The 27,775-nt window shown below is 43.9% G+C and overlaps 1 protein-coding gene across 1 annotated transcript in view; it reads right to left on the bottom strand.

Annotated features, from left to right (window-relative positions):
* Window positions 1-27,775, bottom strand: part of LOC111665665 (glutamate receptor ionotropic, kainate 5-like) — an 80,756-nt gene that overhangs the window by 31,178 nt on the left and 21,803 nt on the right. The window contains exons 5-12 of the mRNA XM_087177820.1: window positions 25,232-25,410; window positions 22,392-22,445; window positions 18,387-18,548; window positions 13,752-13,904; window positions 11,857-11,961; window positions 9,511-9,618; window positions 9,200-9,403; window positions 1,406-1,519 (exon numbers count right to left, since the gene is read on the bottom strand). Coding sequence (XP_087033946.1) covers window positions 1,406-1,519; window positions 9,200-9,403; window positions 9,511-9,618; window positions 11,857-11,961; window positions 13,752-13,904; window positions 18,387-18,548; window positions 22,392-22,445; window positions 25,232-25,410 — 1,079 coding nt within the window. The remainder of the gene's footprint in view (window positions 1-1,405; window positions 1,520-9,199; window positions 9,404-9,510; window positions 9,619-11,856; window positions 11,962-13,751; window positions 13,905-18,386; window positions 18,549-22,391; window positions 22,446-25,231; window positions 25,411-27,775) is intronic.

The raw sequence follows: 27,775 nt of genomic DNA, 5'->3' as shown, positions 1-27,775 counted from the left end.
CCCCGACCCCAACCCCCCGCTCCCTGCGTGATCTCTCTGGTCGCAGGAATATTTGCTGTTGCTTTCTCCTGAACTTGCAGTTTGACTGAGTGACCCGAGCAGCCGGGTAGCCTCCAGCAGAGGAGCTCCTGCTGAGGGGGCGGCTGCTGTTGTGACTGAAGCAGTTTCTCTCTGAATCCGTGGACTTGTCGGACAGAGAGAGAGAGAGAGAGAGAGAGAGAGAGAGAGAGAGACGGGAAATGTCAACAGGTGCAAACGGCCTTTTGTTCATTTTGTTTGTCGGCTCTGCAGGCTGGGCCGAGACATAACTGCATCTTTTAACAGCATCTTAAAACTCTTATTTGGAAGAAAGCAAACTGACTTCCAGCTGCGTCCTCTCCGTTTATCAGCTGTGCATCAGATAAATTCTGTTTTTAAAGGGTCAGTTCACACAAATCACAACAGACAGGCAGCGAGGCTGAATGTGCTGCACCATTTCTCACTCTGTTGATACAGTCATAGCAGGGATGTGCCTTTTTTTTTAAACACTTGGTTAAAGGATGAGTGTGGTGTTAATCTGTTTTTTTTCTTGTCCCCAAACCCCACGAAAACACCACAACTTATTCTGACTGTTTCCTACTAACAAGTATTGTCTCTGATGTATCTTCTTCCTCTGGGCCACAGAGCTCCACTGTTTCCAGAAACTATTAAAACACATCAGCGAGTCTCACTGTAAAACATGTTCCTTCATCACCATCAACACACACACACACACACACACACACACACACACACACACACACACACACACACACACAGTAGTTTATTCTAACTCAATCCCATACACACCGTCCTGCTGCCACAAATATTAGAGCACCAAATGTGGATTAATCCGCCGCGGAAAATAGTCCCGGAACAAATGCACTATTTCCTCCTGTTTAATAACAGTGGCAGTTTCTTTTTCAATGAAACTATAAATATATGAGGTGTTTTAAATATTTCCATCTTCAGTAGGAACCAATGGGCTCAGAGCTGAGAGCGAGAGTGTTTAGGGACGAACTCACACACTGTGGATTTGGGTCTTTTTATGGGACTTCAATATAGTAAAAATATAGTATTACATAAGCTTTATCCTTTAAATGATTCACCATTACACTTTGATAAAATTGGGGGATTCAAAAAATAAAACTAAGATGGTGCACCAAAACCTGGGACATGGTTCAAGATCCCAACGCTCCGGATCTTACACCCGATAGAGCCGGTAACTGAGCTTTTTAAACGCAACACTCCCTCTTTGTGACGCAGGCTTTCTGTCTAAATGTGTAAAACAAGTAAGAATAAATTAAGTCAAGATTATGCACTACACTGATGAGTGAAATCAGTTCCTGTTAAAGAGTTTAAAAAGATGTTGTAAAAGTGAGTTTACCAGATGAACTCGGTAGAGAATGCTGATGCCCAGAGTCATGAAGGGTTTGGAGAAATCGATCACCTTCTCCCTCTCTGAGGTGATGGTGAAGCCGGCCACCGCCAGGTCTGCTTTCTACAGAGAGAGAGAGACAGAGAGAGAGAGAGAGTAAATGTTTTTATTTTTAGCCACAAATGTCACGTTACTACGACCTTAGAGGTGAAAGGAAGAGGGACAGACCTAGAATTGAACTGTTTTGAACTGATGACGATGAGGGAAAGAAAAAATAGGTGGGGAATGGGAGTGAAAGAGGAAGAAGAGGAGAAGACGGGGGATTAGGAGTAAACAAGTTCAAATGAGAAAGACAGAATACAGACAGGAGGAGGGAGCGTGAGAAAACAAGATGAATCTGAGACGAAGGACAGGCAGTTAAAAAAGAAAATCAACATCAAAGATGAGAAAAAAGGATGTGGGGAGGAGGAGGTTAGCGGAGGTCTGAGAGGAGAAAAGCAGCGGAGGAGGACAGAAGAAAGAAGGGAGGTCAAGTGGGGTCGGACGTTGAGGACATGAAAGAGGAGCCGATGCACAAGGTGGAGAGAACAAAAGCAGAAGCTGAAATATTAATCAGGCATATCTGAGATGGGTGTGTGTGGTCTGACCGTGAGCTGATATCCAGGATCAACTGATTAAACAGCACAGATGTGAATAAAGAGAGCAAACAGAGATCACAAAGGGAGAGAGCTTCACTCCTCTCTCCGTCTAATGGTTCCTCATTTAGACTGTAATGAGCCCAACAACCTCCAGTGAATTATACTCATGTTCTGCCGTGTTGCATTAACAGAAAAAAAAAAACATTTTAGGTGAAACATAATGTTTGTCCGTGATGATGCTGAAGCTTCAAATCCCAACATTTTTCCTCCCAGCTCAGGGACGAGGCTGTGAAACTGTGTTGAGATTCAGTGAGTGATGAAATCATTGAGACGTCATACTGGATATATCTATAAAAAACACTCTGTTTTACATTAAACATCAACCCCCCTGGGGGACGTTGCTCTGGGGTATTTGATGCCTGCTCCCAGGAGGGTGCAAATGTGACTCTACTCTAAAATATCTCCACAGAAACCACAGACACACTCCACTTCTTCCTCATCCTCCATCTCTTCGATCCAATCAGTCCTCCAACCTGAACAACCTTTGTTTTTTTCAACCCTCTGATATAACCCATAGGAATAGCTCCTCAAATAGCACCTTGGTTGGCATGGTTACAATAATAAACACGCCGACTGTACTGAGAGTGGCGTGCCTACCTCCGTCGCCATGGTTACAATAATAACCGTCATGGCTTGGTTTGGGTTGATTTGGGTTAAAATATGTACTTCCTCAACATAAGATGATCTTCGTTGTCATGGTTACAATAATAACAACATGGTTAACTTTCATGGATTATAGAAACAAAATAAACTGCTATTTTCACATTGGAATCTGTCATATTCCTGTGTTTTATCTTTATACTACGTCACCGCAATTTTCCCTTTTGCTCCTGTCATAAATACTACGGCCACTAGATGTCACCTAACAACAAAACGTAACTACGGGTCATAATAAGCCTTTTTTGTTTTACAGGCCAGCCTCGTATGATCAGTACGTTCACAACATTCATTGTTTCTCTAAAATGTGGCTAAAATACACAGATACTCAACTATAGCTAGCTTACTTAGCTCTAAGTGCAGTTTGATACAAGGGCTGTAAGTAAGGATGGACGTAGTCTCCATGACATTACCCACAGGTTTCTGAAGAGTGGTTTTCAAGCTCAGAGAGAGCTGCACCACAGTCGCCATCTTGGCAGTGTCTGACTCTGCCCAACTCCCAGATAATCCAAAAATGAGCAAAGAGGTGGGGCGTGGGTGGAGCCCACACTTTCTGTAAACATGCAGCCGTTGAGACTCTAATTAACTCTGGTTAAAAGGTCAGCGTTGCGATACTTGCACAAATTATAAAACCTCTTGATAACCAAGTCTTTCACAAAGTTTAAAAATAGGCGCATTGGGCTTTTTGTTTGGACATGCATCTCTACTCTTTACTCCAGCCCTGCAAACTGCTGTCTAGGCCCAATCCCAGTGTCCATCCTCATGGAGTTCACAGACTTGAGGCATGTTCCAAGTCCAAGGGAGTCCATGAGGGCTTAGGTGTGTCCCACTGTCGAACCATCAAGTGCATGAGGGCTCTCTATCACACAATTTGAGGCTTTTATGCACACTTTACGGAAGTTTTGATTTCTGTAGACTCTGCCCAAGGAAATAACCAAAAGTTCAGAGTGTTGTGATGTTAAACACAGCGTTACCATACCATGGTTACCAGGGGACGCACGGAAGCATAAAGAACTGGTAAATAACACACATAAAAAGGAAAAAAGAATATGATAGAAGAATGCCTCAAAGCCAGAGTTTCTGCTGCAGCGTTAGTACAGACGATGATTACTGTCTGTTTTGACTCCCACTGTGATGCGTTGAACTGACTGTGTGACTTTGATTAAACAGCCATCTTTTATTATAAGGCTGAACTCCTGATTTTCCAGCCACAGAGGCCACAATTAAAGGCAGCACCTTTGTTCCAAATGCTTGAACCTTTTTTCGCAGAGATTCTGGAGCTTTTAATGAAATATTGATTTTTATTGTGCAGAAGTCATTGTGGAGGGCACGGCCGCTGCTGAATGCATTACAAGTTAGCAGTGAATTGTTACAGTGCAGCTCCCGGGGGACAGATAAAAGCTTTTGTTTCTGGTGGAGCTCTATGGGTAAATCTCAGAGCTCATGCTGCTCCCATTTCAAGCTGAGACACACTTTAATTTAGTCCACACCTTCCTGGTTCTGACAGGGACTTTTTCTAATTGTTTCCCCTTGAATAACACATTCAATGATGTGACAGTGACTGCGTTTTCACCCCTTGCTATAGAGCTGAACGGACAGGAGGTGAGGACTACCCTCCTCCTCTCCTGGTCTACCTTCTAACCACAGGACTTCAATACCCTGTCAAAGAGATCCCTGCACTATGCTCTTACATCTAAGAGTTTACTGAATCAGTACGTGACTTTTTCAAGAACTCCAGCACTGAGGGTCTGCACGGACTGAAACATTAGTTTGATGTATTGCTTTAATATAAGTTTGAATGCAAAAACAGTAAAGAACAACAAAGGACTGGACAGATACATTTTTTTTTTAAGGGCAGCCATGGGTAAGTCGATAAGTAGCAGAGTGACATCAACCTACCCACGGTCACCTGAATCAAATCCGAGTAACTACTGCTCACATTCACTGACTTCTGGGATCTGCACCCATCTACTTGAACTCAATCATACAGCCTTTTGCTCCTTGGATATTACGTTCCTCTAAAGAACGTCGTCTATTGTTGCCATCACTGCACACGAGACAGTCTCAGTCCAGTCTGTTCTGCTCTGTGGATCCCCGATGGTTGAACAAGCTACTGAAAGCTATCAGAGCAGGGGCGTCCCTCTCTATCTTCAACCATCTTTTGAAGACTCCTCTCTTCAGAGAGCACCTCGCCTCTTAACACCTCTAACACCCTAACATTACTAACTAGCACTTACTACGCACTTTCTGTTCACTTCTTCACCAGATCTACTTAAACTTATTGACAGATGTAGTACTTAGTACTTACGCCAAAGTTTCCTACTGCATTGAAGCTTTACTCACTATCCTCATTATTTGGGGTTAATTTAAATGACAGAATAAAAACAAAGTTAAAGGTTCCGATTTTGAACGGTCACGTCAAGCTTCAGAGTTCTCTTTAGAACCACTTGCATGGCCATTTACACGTGTTACAGTTTAAATGAAAGAAAACGGCGTCATGGTGCACTTTGCGAACGCGTCCTTCCAGCAGCTGCACGAGAACGATGAAGACTCTCGTCTGAGTGTGGGTTTAACCTTGCCGCGTAAACACGGCAGAGCGGAATTAAAGTTGAAAGATAATCTCATTAAGGTTAAAGTCAACAGAGAGACGCAGAGTGGATCCATAGTGGAGCGTTTATCTGGACCCCAGACACCTCTCTGCTCCTTAATTAACACTTAATTGATTAACGAGTAGACACTTGTTAAACGAATTTCACCCACTTTCATCAGACTCCTGGGCCTCGTAGCACGAAAAAAAAAAAAAAACCTGTGTGTGTTTGAAAGCATACAGTTGTTTTAAGAGCTTCTACCTCTGAAATTTTCCAGTGAAAGAAAATGTGAGGGACGAGAGAGCTTTACAGAGAGATGGAGAGAGGGAGGGAGAGCATTTGCGAGTTTTAACATATTTATGTAAAATGCAGTCTGTAGATACAGATGAAAGTGTGCGAATACCTGCTGTGTGTGTGCGTGTGTGTTCGTGCTGTGGGATCCCGCAGTGTAATTGAAACAGCTCTGTATAATTAGTAAGAAAAAAGACAGTTGATTAGCCTCTTAATTGTCTGCTTGTGTTCCCCATTTTCTCTTCCTCACACACACACACACACACACACACACACACACACACACACACACACACATGCAATCATCAGCCACCATCACCATTACCATCACCATTATGTGATGCTGTTTGTGTATGTGTGTTATTAGCAGGATTAGACAGGAGCCACCAACGTGACAAACAGCAGTGCAGTTATGTAGAACAGCTTCACACACGTTGGTCCTTCTACACCTGTGAGGACTACACCTTACATCCAGGACCAGAACCAGGACTGAGCCTTCTAACGGACCTGAGAAGACGTGAGGACCATACAACACGAGTTCACAACATGCCTGGTTTACTTTGTTTGTTTACTGCATGTTAGTGTTGACAACAAAACAATTTCACTAAACTAAATTTCACTAAAACTATTATTGTCAATTAGGACCTTTTCTATAAAATCAGTAAAAACAACCGCCCCAAAAGTACCAAAGAAGAACCAAAGACGAGAGGAGGCTCTGAGCCTCTCTTCTGATTGGCTGACTGTTTTCTGAGTGATCAAATAAAAATAGTAGATTTCAGGTAAACACTCAGAGAAACCAAATCCTGCAAGGTTGGATGGTGGGTCCAGGTGGGCGGGGCTTGGAGCATGGCTGAGAGCAGTGACTGCTTTGTTGTGACATCACAAAGTTACAGAAGTCCTGACAGCTGGTTTTAAGGCTCAGTTTCTGAATACAGGCTGTGTGCATTTCTCTGTGGACTGAGCGCTTTGATACTTTCACAGTATTAATATAGAACCTAGACCTGCTTTATAATTTAAAAAAGACATCTCACTTTATAAAATATGGGACCTTTAACTGACTGATCAGGGAAAATTCCTGTACTCACAGGGTGACCTGCGAACGTAGGATCTGAACTGAACCAAACATTTCAGGTGTGAAACTACTATTAAATACAAAAAAAGTTCCTCAGATTGATCATTGATCTTTAACATCGTGTGATCCCATCAGGGAGGCGCTACAGACGGCTGCAAATCACCAAAACAGTGTCATTTGTTCCAAATGCAAATAGCAGATTGGCTGCATAGAAGACTTCCTTCAGGCTCCTTACAACACGTCTCTTTCTTCAGCTTAACTGTGCAGCTACTCAGACCTTACTGCGCACAAAAAAGGTCCTTATCTAAGTTATGTTGAGGTGAGATCAGTTGACATTACATTATTCCACATGAGGAAATACCTAGGTCAAAATTATCATAACCTGTACTCAGCTATTTTTACTTTACATCCAGTTTAGACTCTAAAGGTCTAAGATTCTGTCAGGAAATTTCCCTCAAGTTTGAATCTAAACTTTAATCCCCTGAAGTTCAAGTTGCCACAGATCTGAATGCGTGAAGATGATCGGACCAACAACTCACATGTGTAACCAACATGGAGATGCAGTGCAGTGGCATTTTACCCCTTAACTGTTGAACCCTGCTATGATGCAGACGGGCAGAGGATGGGCTGGATTTTATTAATTGTAATCAATTCAAGTGTGGCCACACGCACAAACAACTTTGGTCAAGCAAACACACACACACACACACACACACACACGAGCACTCTTCCATGATTGCACTTGCACTGACATTGCTCATGCGTTAGTTGTTATGGCAACAGGCGGCAGTGGGCAGGCGTGAGGGGCCCAAGACGTGGGCTCTGAGCTGTTGACAGTGATGGCGCCCTTAACTGCAACACAAGAGTCAGCCAATTATACAAGTGGTGGAGCGTTAGAAAGCTGCTCGGCCCTGAGCGGCAGAGACACACACACGCACACACAAACACACACAGATGCTGAGGACGTATAAAGTGGCTCAGCCGAGGCCCGATTTCCCCCCATTAGTTGTTTTCTCAGGGAAAGTGGCTCATTTTAAGTCAAGTTGAGTCTAATTAGAGAACTGCCTGCGACAAGGCTGCGAGAGACAGTGGAGACGATAAGGAGCGATATCGGTGCGTGTGTGTGTGTGTGTGTGTGTGTGTGTGTGTGTGTGTGTGTGTGTGTGTGTGCCCATGCAGTTTATTTTCATGAACACCAATTTGGTGTTTAGACCTGAAAAATTTTATGCAGTCGTCCCTTCTTCAAATGTCAGTTGCCACTTTCAGACTTGTGTTTGCGCTCGTATACATTTGGACCCTTTTGAGCTTTACACCTGCAAAGTGAGGACGTTTCAAAAAAGTGGGGACATCTTTGCAAAGATACAGGACATCTTCATTGACTGGCGGACATTTTAGTATAGCGAGAATTTTTTTGGTAAGTGAGGACATTTTTGGTAAAAGAAGCGAATGAAGTAATATAATAAAATTTTGGAAAAATTTCATAATAGTCAGGATATTTTCGGAAAGCGAGAGAAATATTTGACGTCTTTTTGAGGACGTCTTTGGAAAGAGAGGATCTTTTCTGAAAAAAGAAAATTGAGGACATTTTTTCCTCTTCTCACATCTTCAAACGGCTGTTTGAGGGTGAAGATTTGATTTAAGAGTTAATGTTAGGATTAGTTTAGACAACGAAGGTCCTCACATGTATAGAAGTGACAACACCTAAAGAGCTGTGATGTTTGTCGTTTGATCAAAAAGTATCAATGCACTTCTGATCATTTCCTAAATGTTTGGATGTTTATTTACCATTTTATTTTGTTTTTGTTTGCTGCCGTTTACTTCCTGTCTTCATGCTGTTTTCCATCCGGTGTGATTGTCTGCCCTGTCCTAATGTGTTACAAACTGTTACACCTTGTTACCTGCTCCCCTTGTGTGTATTTAGTCTCTGTGCTCCCAGTTGTCTTTGTCAGTTCTTTTTTGTTCCTGCTGAGTTTCCCCTGGTGTCTCATGCTCCTGTTCAGTTCCTCTGGTTTTTTTTCCGTGTGTTTTTTTTCCGTGTGCTTTCATTCCTGTTCCTGTTTCCTGTAGAGTTTTTCTCTACAGTTTGGATTTTCTGAGTTATGTTTTCTTACCAGTGCTTCAGTTTGCATCATCTTCTTGTAACTCTGTTTTTGTTGTTAAATACCCTCCTTTGCCCTGACCTGTGTTTGTCTGCATTTGGGTCCAGAAATCATAAATCCATGACATTAGGGCTCTTTTTGTTGGTTGGTTGGTTTAAATAAACTGAGATTATAACATTTGCTGCTGTTCAATGTACAGGTATTTGATAATGTACATGTGTGGCATTCAATATGAATTGAATCGCTGACAGCAGAGTTCTTGATTACAGATCTTTTTGCCGACCGACTAGTATCGTCCAGGTGCTGTCGCACCTCCGGTCCTTAAACTAAACTGTGTGAAGTTGCTCATTAGTGTGTCGTAGTGTTGTTGGCCCCCGCCCCCGCCCTCCTCCACTCACCCTGTTGATCAGCTCTCCCACCATGCCGGTCCAGCTGCCGTTGGGCTCCGGGGCTCCGTACAGCCCGTCGTCCACCAGCTTGATCTTGAAGGAGAACTTCAGGATGTCGGCCAACTCCCGGAGCATGTCCACGCAGAAACCCTTGTACTGGTCGTTACCCTGGAAGTCCTGGTAGTTGGACTTACGCATGACGTAGGGGTTTTCCTGTCAGGAGGGATGTGAGAGCATGCAGCTGATCCAAAGGAGGAGTAACACCAAGCAGTGATTCTTCATGATACAACACGTACACATTTAAAACATTTTTTAATTACCAGTATTGTGGTGACAATTAGTGTCTTGTTAGCCAGCGTCTCTGATGCGTTGAGGTCCAGGGAAGTGGAGTTCATGGCCAACGTGTTGTTGGAGTACCAGGTACCAATCTGTTCACCCGGGAGGAAGATGAGGAAAAGGATGAGTTAGGAGAAGGAGAGGAGGAGGTGAAGGTGAAGGCGACCAAACCTGTCTCGACAGATCAAAAAAGTTGACTCCAACTTTGTTGAACTCAACCTGTGTGTCCAGGTTTGGCCACAACTGAACGTATTTCATAAACTGTCAGGAAATATTGCATAACCACTCTGTATTTCCCAGGTCTCTGTGGTGTTTAGGTGGTCATGGGTCACAGGTACATCCATGACATGGAGTGGGGCAAAAGAAAAAGGAGAGCGAGGTCAAAGGAGAACAAACAAAGTGTGTAATAAAAAGGCAAACAGACACACACAGAGGCCGTGAGACAGGCAGACAGAGGAAGCTGCAGAATCAATGGTGAAATCAATGAGGGTGGATCCCGCTCCTCCCGGCTCATTCAGCAGGTTAAATGAGGTCATAAATACAAACTGCAGCATGTAAATGCAAATCTGCTGACCCAGCACTGACCGCATCGCACATCCTGACCTCATCACCTTACCTGACCTCGGGTTCGTTGTTATCTGTGATTTTTTATTGGCTGTTAGGATACTGCGCTGATGCCCAAGGGACAGGCTGATCCAGAACAGGTGGCCACTCCCTCCCCAAACTACCACTGTGATGTGAAAACTCATCATTTTGGTACGATAACACCGACCTCTGCTCACTTAAATCATTTCCGGTCTGTTTTATTATCTTTGTCCCGAGTTTTCTCCGAGGCCTCATCGCACAGGATTTCAACCATGATTCTAACGAAACGTTTTCCGGTTTAACAAGCTTCCGCTGCAGGTTGCGAAAGACAAACACGTCACTCTTGAGGAAAACTGATATCAATTCTTATGTTTAAAGTAATGTTTTTGACATTTGCAGATGTGTCTCTGGTTTTGTATGTTAAATATGAAGCTACAGACAGCAGCTGGTTAGCTTAGCTTGTCATAACGATTGGGCACATGGGGAAACCGTTGTCCAAGGTTAACATAATCATCCTACCAGCACCTCGCACTGATTTGCATAGCGTATATTGTTTGTTTAATGTGTACATATTTTACGGGGGTGTGACGACTCTTTCCACCTGTTGCTTCCTGTGTGTGGCTGCTTCTTTTGCAGGTACCAGAGGTGGGTTTGTGGGGGAGGAGGAGGAGGAGGGTTGTCGGTACCTGGGCAGTAATCTGCAGGCCTAGCACACCTGGGACCTGTGTGCTAGCGCTTTTAAAACCATTTCGGAGCTCAGTTCCGGTTTTCTCTCCTCCCTGAGGCACCCATTTGGTTTGTGTTGTTTCTGTTCCTGCGCCATACAACATTGCATTCACACGCTTCTTCACTCATGCACTCACTTACAAGCCATTGTTCTTCTCTTAGATTTATTGTCTTGTGTGTTTTTTTTTAATTAAACATTTGTTGTATGGCTCGTCTGTGTGCATCTCCCTCCTTGGTCATGGCCGTGCAGACCGGGTTTGTGTCCAGGACTATTTCTTAACTAGCTTTTTCCCCCTATTTTCAGGCTTTATGCTAAGCTAATCTAAGTGTCTCCTGTTAGAAAAGTTATGCATCTTTTCATTTTACTCTTGGCAAGAAAATCTAAATTTCAACTATGGTAGAAACAATTGATACAGTAGAGGAAAGTCAGGTTTGTTCCCATTGTATTACTTAATTGATGAATCTGGATTTACTCTAGTGCTAATAAGTGATACTAAAGTTTGGTTTTATTATCTGAAGCTGAAGTTAATTCACGTTGGTTATTTGTGTAAAGGTCAACATGTGAATCGAGTGGGAATCACCCAAACTTGTATTACTTTGTGCAGCACACTTAACCCTGGCCTGAGAGCCCATTTGACCCTGTGGCCTGAGTTGACTTCTGACCTTTAACGTTAATCCTAGGTCATAAACCAACATTCTGTTGGCATTGATTTTATTGACGGACCAATGACGGAACTGCTTACTGTGGAGCCGGTGGACAGAACATGACTGTAACCCACAACATTAAGGAAGAGGTTGTATTAACTGTGTCTGAGTTCAGTGGTTCCCAGTGTGTGAGACGTTTGATTAAAGGGAAAATAAAGAAAAAGCATATTTCTGTTATTGATTATTCTTTCGACTTTCTGTTTGAGTTTTGCTTCTTCTCTTAGGCAATGCTATCAAAAGTCACAGGTTCAGAAGCTGCAGTTGAATGCTTAGCCTTAACCTGTCCTCCCAATTGACCCCATTTGACCTCTGACCTCTTTATGGCCCCCGGGGTGCTTCTCCAGGATCTTCAGAGTGTAATTGGTCCTCTGGCCTTTGCTGTTGAACTCAATGTGACCTGTCAGACCATCATACTCCACCTGGAGACAAACAGAAAGAGGGACCAGAATACACTGTTAGATGAGCTCTGTCTAAAACGTTTTATATGAAACTGATGTTTATTCAGAAACCTTCAGGAGGCCGTGAGATACGTTGTTTTGCTGGAATCGCTCGACCCGAGTCTCTACAACAGAATGGTTTATGACCCGCAATCAAAACAGCCGCAGTTCAGAGAATGAGTCCACAACAAAGAAAGCTATCACAGCACATTGTCTGTTTCACTCCAACAACTCTTCCACATTGTAGAATACATTTATTTTTAACATTTAACATTTCATACACTTGGTATTTTGAGTGCATACTTGCGTTCTCATGCATTGAGCTATGAGTACCCAGATGTTGCACTCAGAACGCTCAAAAAGACGATGGCTACGGTCGCCATCTTGGCTACGTAGCGGAAGGGGAGGAAAACCACCAGCGTATTTTCAAACTCATGAAAACGGTGACAGAAGAATGACGATGGTGGCGTCATTCCCGTGTCACATGACACAGGGGGCGCACACAGGAAAGTAAAAAACTAAGCAGCCGGCAGGTGGGTGACAATCGTGGTCACATGCTGCGACAGTGTTTGGTTTGGGATAACACTATCCTGTTGAAATTCACGCACTACGGCAGTGAGTACACTGTGTACACGCAGGACAGTTGATCAGATCAGTGACAGAGCCACTGGTTCGCTCTCACTGTGTGTGTGTGTGTGTGTGTGTGTGTGTGTGTGTGTGTGTGTGTGTGTAGGAATGTGCAAATGAGTGTGAGACTTGTGTGATGCATGTGCAGTCAAGCATGCATTTTTTTTTGCCTGAGTTTATGTGAGTAATGTGTAATAGAGTGAGCGTACAGTATGAAAGCGTGTGTGTGCGAGTGTGTGTGTGTGTGTGCATGACTCAAGATGAATTACATCCCAAAAACTCTGTGGCAAGAGAGACACAGAGAGGGGGGGGCGGGAGAGAGAGAGAGAGAGAGAGAGAGAGAGAGAGGGAGAGAGAGAGAGGGAGAGGGAGAGAGAGAGAGAGAGAGAGAGAGAGAGAGGGAGAGAGAGGTTTCTAGCTGCTGCCAAAAACAGTGCAGAGATGATGAAGTGATGCACTGAGAGCAACAAAAACAATATGGAGGGAGAGAGGGAGGGAGGGAGAGGTGGATGGCAAAAACAAGAAGTGGCAGACAGAGAGAAACAGACAGAGCAGGACGAGAATAAATTAAATGAACATGGAAATGAAAGGAGGGAGGAAGGGAACGATGCCAGAGGAAAAAAAAAAAAGAAAGACAATAACACTCTCCCTCCCTCCCTCCCTCCCTCTCTCTCTTTCTGCCTGTAGCTCTGCTGAACCTCACCACAGATCTGATCCGCAGCAAAGGAGAGAGACGACTTCACCTCGTCATGTAAGAAATCAACAAGTCGTCCGAAACTAAACTGCAAAATATAATGTGTGACGTTTCCCCTCCGGATGACACATACAGGTGCATCGTAGATCTGACGCCCCAGTTGGCAGCTGTGGTCACTGTCGGGTCTCTGCTCTGCCTCCCCTGTGGTTCAGGTTTATTTAAGTTCAGGCACGAAAAACTAGTTGATGGGATGTGAGCAGCAGTGTCACATGTCAAAGTCGGTTTGTTGACCCATTCATCCACCTCAACTCCTCCCCGAAAGGTTTAAGCCTCCATAACGACGACATCTACCTCTGTTCGACACAGACATCAAATGACCACTAGAGGTCACTTGGTCAGGTACAGTTTGTGTAATAACAGTTGTGCACAGTGTGTGTGTGTGTGTGCTTACCATGCGCAGGTAGTTCATGAGGCTGGTTCCGTGCTGCCAGATGAGCGGGGAGGTGCAGCTCAGCGGCTTCACTCCGATCTCCTGACTGCGGTTCAGCTCCTGCACGGCGCTCACCACCACGTGAACCGCATCAAACATCAGGGCCGACGACAGCTGGAACACAGCGACAGTAAAGTCAAAAAGCGGATTTTTAGTTTTTATTTTTGTTTGTTTTTTTTTGACATCCCTAAAACATTTTTGGAAATGACAACCTCCACTGTGTATTCACTGAAAACTGTTTACTTAGACATAAAAGAGAAATTCAAAGGCTATTAGTTTGACTGATAAATTTCCAGATTTAAAAGGGGATGTTTGGAGTTGACAATATTAAATGAAAGAATTCAGCATTGTATGGACAAGGAAAGATTTATGTTTTTTTTTTTTTTTTCAAGCTTTTTGCCTTGATTATAGTTACAGTGAGAAAGAGATAGGAAAACTGGGCCGAGTGAGGGGGTGACACGCAGCAAAGGGTCACGGGTTGGCTTCGAACCCGTCCCACTGCGGGACGGAAGGACAGATGAGCCACCGAGGCTTTTCTAAAACTTTCTTTTATTTGCTTTGGCTAATGGAACAATTCACTTGAATCAGTTAAGAAATTGTTGCATTTTTGAGATGTAAGTCTATTATTGAACTAATTTCATGGCCATTGAAACTTTTTTATACAGTTTAGTTTTAGAGAAATACCCGACAAAAAAGATTTAAAGTTTTTATAATGCATCATCAACCAAAAACTTACACTGAAATTCAGTTTTCCCTGGCGGATAATTCAACTCAATTTAATAGTTCCCCCTCCAGACATGTTTTCTTTTATGTGTGATATTTTATTTAACATGATTTTCCCACATAAAAGTTTTGAAAAACTCTGAAAGGGTCTGAAGAAAATCTCCTCTTACTTCCTGATTGAGAAATTCTGGATCAAGCCCACCACCACCTGCTGGCTCCAGCTTGACAGGTGAAAGAGCGGAGAGTGTCAAGATGTTTAGAGGAGGAAACATCAGAGAGACTCAGCAAGAACCAGACACTAGCAGACGTATCAGAACGGTTAGCGCAGTTAGCATCTTTTATTTGTTTATGTTGTTTGTTAGCTTGTAACTGGCAGTGGCTGACATGTTTAGTGGTTGTGCTCATGCTAACTCTCTCTCTCAGTACTGACAAGATTTCAGTGTTATTTAGCCCCTCCTCCCGCCACCCACAAGTTGACAGGATTGGTTCCTTAGGTTTGTGACATATGAAACCTTGGCAGTCTGAATCTGTATTCATCAGACTGTCATTGGTTCACTGCAACAAGGAAACACTCGCTCATGGTGTTGACTGGATATTTCACTTATGATATTTCTTGCATTATATAAAAAACATATGGACGTTAATTAGGTTAAACACTTGATTTTCATTGGAGGTGGTCTTTAATGCAGTTACCCATTACTGACAATAATTTGCTAATAAATTTGTTGCTTTTTTGGCAACTTGGGGGCAGAAACATCAAAGACACACACCCCACTGTATTTCCTGTTTATAATCTGCTAACTGTAACACACCTTTAACTGTGTGTGTCCGCTGTTGTGCTGCTGAGCTGGTGGACAGTGGTCAACAACTGCACAACAAAAACTAGCAGCTCAAAGAAGCTGAAACGCTCTGAGGAGCTGATGGTTTTCGGCCCCTTACGCATCACACGAGTCGCTTGATTGCATCATATTCATTCAGACACCGAGTCGTAACCAGACAATAGTGAATAGTGTTTGTGTGTTTGTTGTTGCTCCTACAGCTGGGGGATGTCGGGGAGTGATAGCAGAAGAAGAAGAAGAAGAAGAAGAAGAAGCGCTCCCGCTATCAGCGGCGTTCAGAGTGCGGCTTGTACGGCTCATTGATCCCATCACAGTCTTGACGTTCTGGTCTGTTTGGTCAGTTGTCAGTCAAACAGACTCTCGGAGGGAATCAGACGAATCGTACGGAGGCAGAGCTGCGCGGTCTGTCGACGGCCGATAAAAGAAAGATGGATGTACGACTGCGTGTGATTGGAGGTGTGAGCGGATAGTTTCAGGGCTGGATGACGATAACTAATTACAGCGTGAGGAGAGAGAGATGGATAGAATAGGGAAGAGGAGAGATGGAGAGAGTGAAGAAGAATCGGTAGCTCTCACCTTGTCTTTATTTATTTAAACAAAACCATTGAGGGTAAAGACCTCATTTATAATGATGTTGCCGAGATGAAAATACCGGCTAAAAAAAAAGAACATCAATTAAAACAAACACATAAATACAATCAGCGAATGATGTAATGACAAGAATCAATTAAAACGGGTACAAACAGAAATGAAAAGGTTACAAATTAATTTTCAAAGTGCTTTGTAGTGAGTTTCAGGTGGATGGTGCAAAGAAGCAGTTGTTCCAAGCTCAGTATGAACTGGAGGGACATGGAGCATGAGCCAGTCATTAGTCCTGGTGTCCCGTGGACCAGTGGATCAAACTAACATGGATGCAAGATATAGATATGAAGGCAGTTTTCCAATAAGGGCCTTGTAAACAAACAAATGCATATGCAAGTCACGCCTCTCCGAGAGAGAGAGAGAGAGAGAGGGGACCACCCAACCTTTTTGTACAGGATGCCATGAGGAGTGTTAAAAGCATCAGCAGTAATCAACCTGAGAGCAGAGTGGTGGGTTTGGGCTGCAGCTGAAGCTGAAGCACGTCTGTACAAGATGTCACTGTATTCTAAAACTGATGAAACATCTCTGTGCGTTTGGTCCTGCAGCTGCTCCCTCTAGTTCACATATGAACTGGCTTTACTGTCACTTTAGGATTAGGACCTTACTATGTGTCAGTCCATTTTAACTGCTCAATGAAGAACTTCAAAATGTGCACACACTGTAGGTCTGTGATGGTTAAACTACTGAGTGGGATGTCGCCTCATTGCTTTGGAGATCGACCTCTCAAGACTTGATGGTCAATGTGAACCGCCTGTGACTTAAAAGAGGATCTTTAGTCCTTTAGAACAGAGACGTAGAACACGTCAGGCGCGTCAGTGAAGCCTTTAGCCAATCAGAACAAAGTGATGTCGTCACAGGGGTGGTTGAGGTGGTGGAGAACAACTGCGGCTGCCTGACTCAGAAAACTGAAGGCGCCTTGCTCCTGTACGTTTTAAGGTCATGTGACATAATGATATTGCACAGCGCCGGCGAAAGTCAGACAAAGCTCACTGATTTCTTGAGGGTCTAGGTGACACAAACGCTGGATTTTCTCCAGTGAGGGGAAAACTACAAATCATATAGGACCGACACTGGGTCAGAACAATGCATGGGTGCAGGTGACCCTGTGTTACATCAGCGCTGACTTCAAGCAGTAACCTTAATCAGAGTTTTATTGTTCTATATCCACCAACAGGTCAGATGCAGGACGTGGACCCAGGTCTCTGGTGTCAAAGTCATTAACACCTCCCCATGCCTCCAGGTCAGTACTAGATGTGTGGACCAGTGTGTGGAGTTTCAGATTGGAGTTTCCCCATTCATGTGCTTTTGAATTTAATTTGAGACGAGTGTTTTATGACATTTTAATTGTTTTAATTAATGATTTTTTTCAAAACCACCGTTTTATTTATGGGTCGTTCCCACTCCTTTGAGCACCTTAAGTGAATAACTATGAGTAATAAACCCAGAGAGGATGCTCCTCTGCAGCGATGATAGTGTCTTCAGTGACTGAGATGAACATTACTATTATCTGCATTAAAGCCATCTGCTCAGGTGTTATTACTCTGCAGATAATAGAGCTGTGATTGTGAAGAAAGCTCTGAAGAGATTGATTTGTCCTGATGGGTCTTTTCATTATGGAGGAGGAGTGAGACACAGAGAGAGATATTTAAAGATTAGAGGAAGGAAATAATGCGCCGCTGCAGTTGCACAATGTCTCTTCTTTTTTTCTTCTTCTTCTTCTTCTTTATATACAATCTGTGTTCATAGATTATCTCATTTTATCAAAAACGTGACCTGATTATTCTGCCTGTGAAAAACTGCACAATTTGTTACCTCAAATTAAAAGAAGAAAAAAAATATCACTTTTGGGTTGAACTGGTCACACTGAGTAGACATATGCAGGGTTCAACCCCCCCGATAAAGACATTCACCCCCTCCCAAAAAGAGGTAAAAACAACAGTTGAAACATTATATCCTTCTTAGCTAAAATTGTAAATACTACAATGTATATTATATCATATATAAAAAATAGCCTTAAGTTACAGTTTAGCTAACTAATGTTAGCTTGTCATTTCCTTACCGATATAAAATATCACATTATCTAATGTCAGCAAACACTTAGTAGTAGTTGTAGAGATACGTTTGAAATCAATATAGAGTTCATTATTTTGATTTTAATGGTCTTATGTAGTGGTTTAGTTCTTGATAGTAGCTTCTATAATATTAACAGATTGTTAGAAAGACTGTAATCTTTAGAGCAAACGAAATAATTGAGATGTCAGGATATCTCCGCCTCTGCCCATTTTAAACATTTTGATTTATTCATGATTTAAAGATATCCAGTTTGAAATCTGAGGGGAAATAAGTTGCGTAAAATCAACTCTCAGTGTGTCAGTGTGGAGACGCCTCTCACCGCTGGGCCGGGGTACGGGCTGATATCGCAGCCTTCCCTCCAGGACAGGTTGAGGCTCCTGATGAACTCCAGGTAGAACGGATGGCTGCTGTTGAGCATGGAGAAGCCCACAATGTTGGACTGATCGTCCACCACGTCGTCCAGCCGGAGCAGAGGGAAGTCCTGGAGACAGAGGGGAAGAGAGAGGGGGAAGAAAGAGAGGGAGGAAAGAGAGGAAAAGGAAGTCATATCTTCTGGCTGTCTGCTGTGATGCGCGTTAACAGTTTGTTCAAAAAGCCGGAGTTGTCAGCTGCGGAAACAACGACCACTTAAGATCACAGCCTGAACGAGGGAAGGATAAAAGAAAGGCAGGAGGAGGAGGAAGAGAGAAAAAAGCGAAGAGCTTGATTGGAGTTTTCTTTTGCAGGCTTCACAACGTCAAGTTGAATTTTTAAATTCAGAGCAGGGTAGCAGAGAGAAAAAAGGCTTGAAAAAATAAAGAAAAAAGAAAAAAGAAAAAAGATGGACATCAAACGCTGGGGAATTTCAAAGAACTTCAAATAGTCCTTGAAGGCGAGTTGGTGTCACGCTGAGCTCTGCTGCTGAAACAAACCAGAATCAAACCGCCGCTCGGCCCTCGGAGGGCCCGTGTTTGCTCGGCAACAGATGCTGACAATGAAACATTTAGCTTCAGCTGTTAAGTGTTGACAGTCCAGGCGGGGCCTGCGTTTCAAACAAGACGCCGCAGTTTCGGATCCAGACTGAAACCAGACACTTCACCTGCCGCTCTCAACTTGTTCCTCCTCTCCAGATGAAGCGTTCATTCATCGTGCTCCACTGTCTCTCTTCAGTCTCAATTCATGGTTATTTCCTGTATCAAAAAATCGAAGTTTCGACAGAAATGTATCCAGTCGGCGTCACAAAGTTGGGCAGACAGAGCGTCATCATCATTGTTTGGCGGCGTCTCCGGTTGGGTAAAAATCCTCTGGCCCAGAATCTATCCCGTCTGCAGAAACGGTGTCTGCAGAGGGTAAGAGGCCTGTAGACGTCCAAACCACAGAGCTTCAGTCAGACACCCTGAGGACACTCTGGACCTTGGAACCAGCTGCTAACCTGTGTGTGAGGTTAATTCCTCTCTACCCTGAATCTCTCCAACACTTATTTACTTAGCCAGGTTCCGGCCAATCGGGAAGCTGCTGCTGCTGCTGCTGTTGTCGTTGTTGCTGCTGGTGTGGCTGCCAGTTGCCAAATCAATTTCAGCTACAGCCAAGTCCGCTGTCAGACTATAGGCCCTGCCAGCCCTGACAAAGAGCCGCTGGCTGGAGGAAGCGGCGGCGACCGGGCCAGCTCTGCCGAGGGAGGAAACGCTGCGGCAGCGTCCCAGAAGGACGCCGGCGACGCTGTGACTGCAGCAGGAGGACGTTCATTTAGACACAACCGGGTTCTCAGGCCGATGCAAGGTCAGATCCAACACGGCTGAGACTGGTGTAAGCAATAAGTGAGATTTAGATTCTTTCCTGCTCCATTCTGGAGAACAGGACCATCATATATCTGTGGACTGAACGCTTTGATACTTTCACAGTATTAATATAGAACCAAGACCTGCTTTATAACCAAAGAAGACATGGACATCTAGATCTATAAAATATGGGACCTTTAATATTTATTAGATTCTTAATTCTGGTTTCTAAAAAAATAGACTTAGTTCATGTCTCTGCTGTCTTTTGCTCACTGTGGCCTACAGGGCGACACATCACCTGTACCCATTGTTTTCTATGTAAGCCCAGAGTCACGGTCAATGTGCATCTTCTGTCTGTCAGGCATGTCAGCTGATGCTGCGCTATGCGACGCCATCAGTATGTGCTGCCCGGGCAGGGTCACGCTGTAAAAGTACCAGTTCGTACGACGTCGAAGGCGGTGTGAAAAGCTGGTCGTCATAGCGACGGGGGAAGACGTTCTCTACCACATGCACATTCACACACATCCGATGATACATCAGGGGAAATTTGGGGTTCGGGGAATCAAAACCACCGACCCTCAGATTATTCACAGAGAACTTTGTGCAATGAATGAAAGAAAAGAGGTTGATAGAGAAGCCACACAGCTGACCGGTGACTGCATACAGTGTGTGTGATTGTGAAAGTGTCAGTCTCAGAGAGATACAGAAATGGTAGCATACAGCAGCCGCCGTTTCTGAAGCGGTTTAACCATCTGAAGGTGAGGTTAGTGCAGTGAACATTTAGACCTGATGTTGATGCTAGATGACGTCACCAAAGTCATTCAGATTCATCCTGAGGGGAACGTGATCAATTATTCTCACGTCAATCCGACCAGTTTTTGTCAGGACATTTCATTCTGGACCAAAGCGGCGGACCGGCTGACCCACGCTGTCGACACACAGGAGTTAGTGCGGAGGTCCAGATGGCGTCACTCTGGAGGAGATATGTGATCCTGCGGTGGATTAGATGAAGTTTAATGAACTTTATCTAATGTTTGGTCTGACCCTCGTTACACACAGTTTAAGGCTGAATTTTTGGCGCGTTTATGACTCAGTCTCAGCTCTGTCATCAGCTCTGTTTTCCAGCAGCAGCTGTAGATGAGTCTGAAACAGACAGAACGAGCAGTAAAACCAAAACAGGGAGCTAAAAGAGGCTGTAAAGCCCCACATTCACATTATACATGATTTCAGCTGTTGTTCTTAATGTGATTAGGCAGCTTTAAGAGCTGAGATTAGTTTCCTTTTTCCTGTTTATCCTGTTTTACTTTTTCCATTCTCACTTGGACGTCTCATGGCTCCACTTCTACGTAACGTCTGTCACCTGAAAGCTGTCCGTCTTGTCACAGTCAGCAGAGCGTGTTTAAAACAAAGTTACTGGTAGGTCAAACACAACGCTGCAGGTTGGTCCCTATCCAGCGTAGGGGGAGGGAGAGGGGGGGGGGCGGCGGTTTCGCCCTTGGTTCTGCGACCACTGCGTGAAGTGCCCTTGTGAACGGCTCCGTTAACGTCTGTGACACGACGAGAGGCGGGGATCGAGACGAGTTATTATCCACGCAAAGTCTCTTTGCACAAGGGCACGATACCGGACAGGGAAATTATAAAGATGACAAACGGCGACGGGTACCATCATGCATCTCTGATGAGAGGAGAGAGGAGGAGAGGGGAGTTATGGGTAAAGAGGAGATATATGAAAGGGGGGGGGGTTACAGAGAGATACCTGGGGAGTTTGGTTTTAGGATGTGACCCAAAAACATTTCTAAAGATTGGTTAGGAGGAACAAACTAACAAGGGGGACGATAGAAGGATGAAGAGGGTGAGGAAAGGAAACAAGAGAAGAGGGAGGGGTTTAGGAGAGGATAGAAAATAAGAGGAAAAGAACAGAGGGAGAGAAATTTAGACAGAATTAGAAGTTGTGGAGTTTAGGGGGAAAAAAGAAGAAGAAAGAAGAGAAGGTAAAGGAAACAGAGAAAAACCAGCAATGGAAAACAGAAGAAGGAAAGAAAGGTGAAAGGAATGGATGAGAGGAGTGTATGGATTTAGGAGAGGAAAAGAGGGAAAATGGAAAGAAATAGAGGATAGAAAAAAAAGGTTAAAGGAGGAGAGAGGATTGGGAAAGAAGAGCAGGAAAGGAAAGGAAAGGATGGTAGAAGAGGAGGATAAAAAGAAGGGATGTGAAAAGGCGAAAGGAGAAGAAACAAAGAGGGGAAAGAACGGACCAAAAAGGAAAGGAAGAGATAAGAGAAATGGATTGGGTTTTGAGAAGGAAAACATCAGACTGACTGAAAGAGGAAATAAGGTTATAAGAGAAGGTTTAGAGGGGGCTTAGGAGAGGAATGGAAAAAGGATGAAACCAGCACTTGTATCGAAAAAGGCGAGGATCATCGTCTTTATGAGGACGAATGGAAAGAGAAGAAAAGAAGTGGATCTTAATGGAAGATGAGTGAGCGAGTGGGGGAGGGGCTGGAGGGGCAGGAGAAACCGGCCGATCGCTTCCTGATGGACGTACAGACGAGGCTCCAAGCTCTTACCATGGTGGTGAGGATATACTTGTAGAAGGCTGACGTCATCCCCAGCTCGTTCGCCTGCATGTCACCAGAGGAGAAGAAGAAGAAGAAGAAGAAGAAGAAGAAGAAGAAGAAAAAGCTCAGTTAGCGCGGCGAGAGCAGAAATAAACATCCTCAAACTCTCTCTGAACCATCTGCTCTATATTTTCCACGCTGCACACTCCAGTTTGTCCTAAATTGGAGACAATTATGTTTCACCCTGACAGAGTGTGTCAGCGTTCCCGCGTGTTGAGTAACATGAAACAACCTTGAAACAGTGGTTCTGTCTCTGAATTCAGCCACAGGATGTGTCAGTGATGAAGTTGGAAACAGTGAGAGGGGGGAACAGCAGCTGAAAGCAGCTCAGTGGGTTCTGACTGGCTGATTTACAGCTTTAATCTTGGCTAAACTCACATGTCTGGGGGTTATATGCTCATATGTAACCCGGGCATTGAAAAACTTTTCAGTGACGCCCAGATGAGTTTCAACCTAGATATCGACACGTCTTCTCACCTGCAAATCCAAAACTCAGAGCCGACCGAGGGCAGGTTCTCCTCAGTTCTACTCCCTGCTCAGCAGAGCTCCAACCAGACCTCCGCATGACCTCCTCCAGACTTTTGCTTCTAGTATCGACGCTAGACTATGGGGGGCCCCGAGGAAAAGAAGCCCATTGAAGAGGCCCCCACATGCAGACTATAGTTAGACTCTACAATTTACAGATGTCCCCTAAATGCCTCACATTCAGACTATCAGCAGAGACTACAATTTAGAGATGTCCCAAAAACACCTCACATGCATACTTGTCGGTGGACACGTCAATTTACAGATGTTCCTTGAATGCCTCACATGCAGGCAAAACAGGATTCAGGTTTGGATTGGATGTGGGTGCAGATCTGTGTTTTCTGCAGCTTAAACTCAAACTTAAACTCTACAACTAACCTGCTGCTTCCTCGGCTTTAGCCTGTTGAACAACAGAGCAACTCTCCCACCACCGATGGGATTTCAACCGGCAACCTCACAGCGTAGCGCCCCGCAGACCGCCTGTGATATTAAACCATTAACCTTCCACACACTGCGAGCTTCCCGCCGCTTAAGCCCGCAGGTTACTGAGCGCTGTTATTTTGTATTCTGAACTTCTCAGACCTCCAAGGTTACCGAGCAGAGAGTGAAATTACAACCTGCCAAAAGCTGCTAGATTTAGTTTGGGGCTGTAAAGTCTGTCGACTCCACTGGCCAGGTTTTGGCACGTAACCAATCTGCGCGTGAAGGTCCCGTTCTACACGGTAAACACCACAGAGGAAGAAAACACACAAACAAAGCAGGAAATAAAGAGGCAACAAACAAGACAAGAGGAGCAGGACTGTTCAGTGTCCCAGCTGAGATTCTTTAAAAGCCTCGGGATATTCCAGGTCTGCCGTTAAGTGCATTAAACAGCTGCATCTGCCGAGTAAAACAAGTTCATGTTTGCACTGGGACGTTTATCAGTCCCCACAGGAGTTAACAACACAATGCCTGCGAACTCTGCAGCTCGATAACCAGATGGAAACTCTGGTGGGGATCCTGGTGGGACTGAAACTCATAACATTATATCCAGATGTCATTCTGCAGTTCGTAACCCTTTGGCACAGTCACTATCTTAGGTTTGATGCAGGAAGTGAGAGCTTATGTTTTCCTGTACCGATACTCTGGTGGTAAAACGTGTGATTATCAGACTAACCTTAGCCTGCTGTCTGTCCTCCAGTGGAGTGGTGACTGTTTTCCTCGCACATCTCCACCTGACTGTCACTGGTTTGACTGTTTGACTGCAACCTTTAAAAACTCGAAAGGTTTTTTTTTTTGGGGGGGGGTTGTTTTGATGTTGTGATGTTCCGCTCAAACAGTAACGTACAGGGCTGATAAATGAGGCCAACACTGAAGTGCCAAAAACTGCAGTTGCTGTAAAGACCACCAGAGTCTGGCTCTAAAAGTGACTCAATCCCCACTGACTCCCATGTTAAAATGTCCGACTTTACAGCCTGGTACAAAAAAACAGTTTTGGACTCTTCAGCTAATTTCCGCCTTCTTGACAACTGTACGGGTTGTTTATTAAGGTTTAAAGTTATGCAGAATTGAGGGCGTGGCCACTTTGAGTGACAGGTAGGTGAGCGTATGTTCGCAACAAACCAGCATGCACCAAAGTCTCTGCTCTACACACACCCCACCTCTTTGCCCATTTTTGGATTACCTGTGAGTTAGGGGCGGAGTCAGGCACTGCCAAGATGACAACAGCGAAGCAGCTCACTCTGAGCTTCATAACTGCTATTCAAAAACCTGTGGGCGCCGTCAAAGAGGCTACGTCCATCTTTATTTACAGTCTATGGTTCTGCTCTGATCAATTACCATAATGATGATGATAAAACATGATTGATCTATCAATCATTGCCACCTGTTTATAACTGAGTCAGACAGCTCTTAAACTATCATGTAGTCACTAGCAGTTTAAACACCTCAGTCATTAATTACTCTGGCTTCTCTGTGTGAATTAGCATTAGCTCATGTCGCCTTAAGCCAAATGTTATATTTCATAGAGGGGAATTCATTTCTTCTGACATTAGTGGAGCTGCAGGAAACCTTGTATCCGTGTTTGAGTGGATAAAGCAGTGTTTCAGATACTGTATGTAAGAACCATGTTAATGGGACATCTGAGTCGCAGTAAATATCATCACTCTAACTCTTTATTTCTATTATGTTTTCTTGTGATGTATAAGTTTTGGGCGTCATGCTTTGTTGATACGAAGCATAGTGTTCACATGAAGTCAGTCAGTGAGAAGAGCTGAATCTCTGACCTTCCTGAGGATGTGGTAGGAGATGGAGGCGTTGGCGTCGATGATGATGGTGGCCACTTTGTCGTCACGGATCTCCTTCAGCAGCGGGGTGGGGTCCAGACTCTCGTCCAGCATCCGCACCGACAGCGTCTCCCTGGAGATGAGGAAGCGGCGGACCAGCTCCTCCAAACGCAGCAGGCCTAAAGGGCGGGAAAGAAGCGTGTAACCTCATTAAAAAACATCAGTAAACATGCGAGTGTTTCCCTTAACATGGAATTAAAGCTGGGTTAAAACTCTCAGGACGTCTGTGGAGCTGAGAAAGACACAGGTTAGGGAGACAAGTGACTGATGCTGCTCTAAAAACATCCAGGCCTGAAAAGAGGCAATAAACACAGACAGGGATAATGGTGACTGTTGAGTCCATTAATTTTCCCCTCAGAGAATCTACATGGGGCCCGTGAGTCCACACAGGCGAGACTGGATTCACTTAAACTGATGATTACAAACTGATACTTTTATACATGCAAGTTTATTAAAAACAATATACATATAAAAACATCTATCTATCTATCTATCTATCTATCTATCTATCTATCTATATCTATATATCATGTCGATCTTCTCATTCTGGGAAAGTGGTCTCAGACCTCTGGACCCGCTGTATCAATATATATCGACAAGTTTGGGATGGACATATATTCATGTAACATGTCTATAATATTAGCATACATACATAAACATATATATGTCTAGCCCATACAAATATGTATATCAATTTATGAAATTATTCCAATTTCAAATATCTTCCATTTTTTTTTTTTTTTTTGCTTTAATATTATATGTACATATGTGTATGTGTATGTCATACATGGAAATTCAATATATGTACATATATTACATTTGCGCATGGGTCGTTATTAAAATCTATCCTCAGGAAACAACAGTAACCACGGGTGTTGTCGAATCAATGAAGACCGAGCCTTCACAGAGTCGGTACGACCCAGTCACAGCGCTTCAGCCAGATTAGCCCCCTCACCTCACACCTTCATCACACACACTTTACAGAGTGGACAGTCAGGTGTGTGGAGGTGTAACAGTAGCAGTCGCTCTCTTTTTTTTTTTTCCTTCTTCACACAACTACATCCATCACTTTCTATTGAACAATAACAGCCTGTGGGTAATTACATCCCCTCAAGTAAGATCAGGGCCAAGATTTTTCAAGTATTGAATCTAGTGCTGAAACTATTGATTGGTTGATCAACAGTAACAGTTAAAGTGATTGATTATTGGTTTAATGCATTTTTACAAAAGGGAAAACATTCACAGGTTTCAGTTTCTCAGATGTGAGGGTTTGCTGTTTATATCTGCTTCACATCAGGACACTGGGCTCTAGGAGCTGAGGATGGTCATTTCTCATTTATTTAAAAAGTAAAACAGTAATGAATTCGTAGCCACAGCAATCTGATCTTCAGAAGGAAAACAAACATCATCCAGCTGTGAAGCCATGCCAGTTCACAGTTAAATCAAATTCTGCTTTAATTGTCTATTTTTGTCACTACAGCTGATGTCTGAGCCATGTGAATGTAATGACTGTGTTTTATTTAGTTGACGGAACAAATATTGAAATAACAATACATTTAAAAAGGAGGAGAACCGATGTGAAAAGTTTCGTTTTGAAATATTTACTGAGTAACTTTTAGAAAAATGGCTGCTGCACTTGAATTAGCTCAGCGTTAAAATTCAGAGCTGTTCCCGGCCCACGTTTCCCCCCTTCCGTCCCTGACAGAAGCAGCCGGCATGTCTTGGCTAATCGACGCCATAAAGCGTTCATCACGACCCTGCTGCGTTTAAACGGCTGACAGCACCGTTCACCGCAACAATACAGGCCCGTTAAGTGCCGCCGTTAACGGGCCGAGGATGAGGCTAAAGACTGAGAGAAAGTCAGTGGGGCATTTAAACAGTCAGCAGGGGCAACCCAGTCAGCTGGAGACACAGGAGAGAGATCAATAAAAGAAGAGAGGGAGGGTGAGGAGGAAGGGAGCGAGGGCCAGAGCTGAGGAAAGTAGACATGAGGAGAGGAGACAAGAGTGTGAGGAAATAAATAAATAAATCAGAGCATCTTTACACTATCGACCGACAGCGATCCAGCTCATCAGAGAGACTCTAATCCAGTCTGAGGACTCTGCTAATCCGCAAACTGACTCAATGACACACATTATGACTGAATGAATGTTTGACTCTGCTGACCGGCTGACTGCATGATGGTGGGGGTGGGGAGGTCACTAGCTGATTTATAAAGCAGTCATTTAAAGTGCTGTTTGCATGGTCTTGCTCCATCTCAGACGATGTAACTGGACTCTAGTTTTAATACAGAAGATAATTCGATGTTGCTTTGCAGTGTCATTTTGTTAGCTGATGCATCTGGCTGCAATAAAAACTGCACATGCAATTTGGGTTCGAGATCCAAAACCCCAGACTGCAGGCCAAAATCACACACAAGATCAGCATCAGTATTGATAAATTAGGGATACACCAATCCGACTTTTTCCTCTCCTGATACTAGTA

This window comes from Seriola lalandi, unplaced genomic scaffold (assembly GCF_002814215.2).
Source record: "Seriola lalandi dorsalis isolate HSWRI2012SDOR001 ecotype SW California unplaced genomic scaffold, Sedor1 jcf7180002054657, whole genome shotgun sequence".
NCBI lineage: Eukaryota > Metazoa > Chordata > Actinopteri > Carangiformes > Carangidae > Seriola > Seriola lalandi.
The sequence above is the reverse complement of the archived record's forward strand: the minus strand, read 5'-3'. Positions and strand labels throughout refer to the sequence as shown.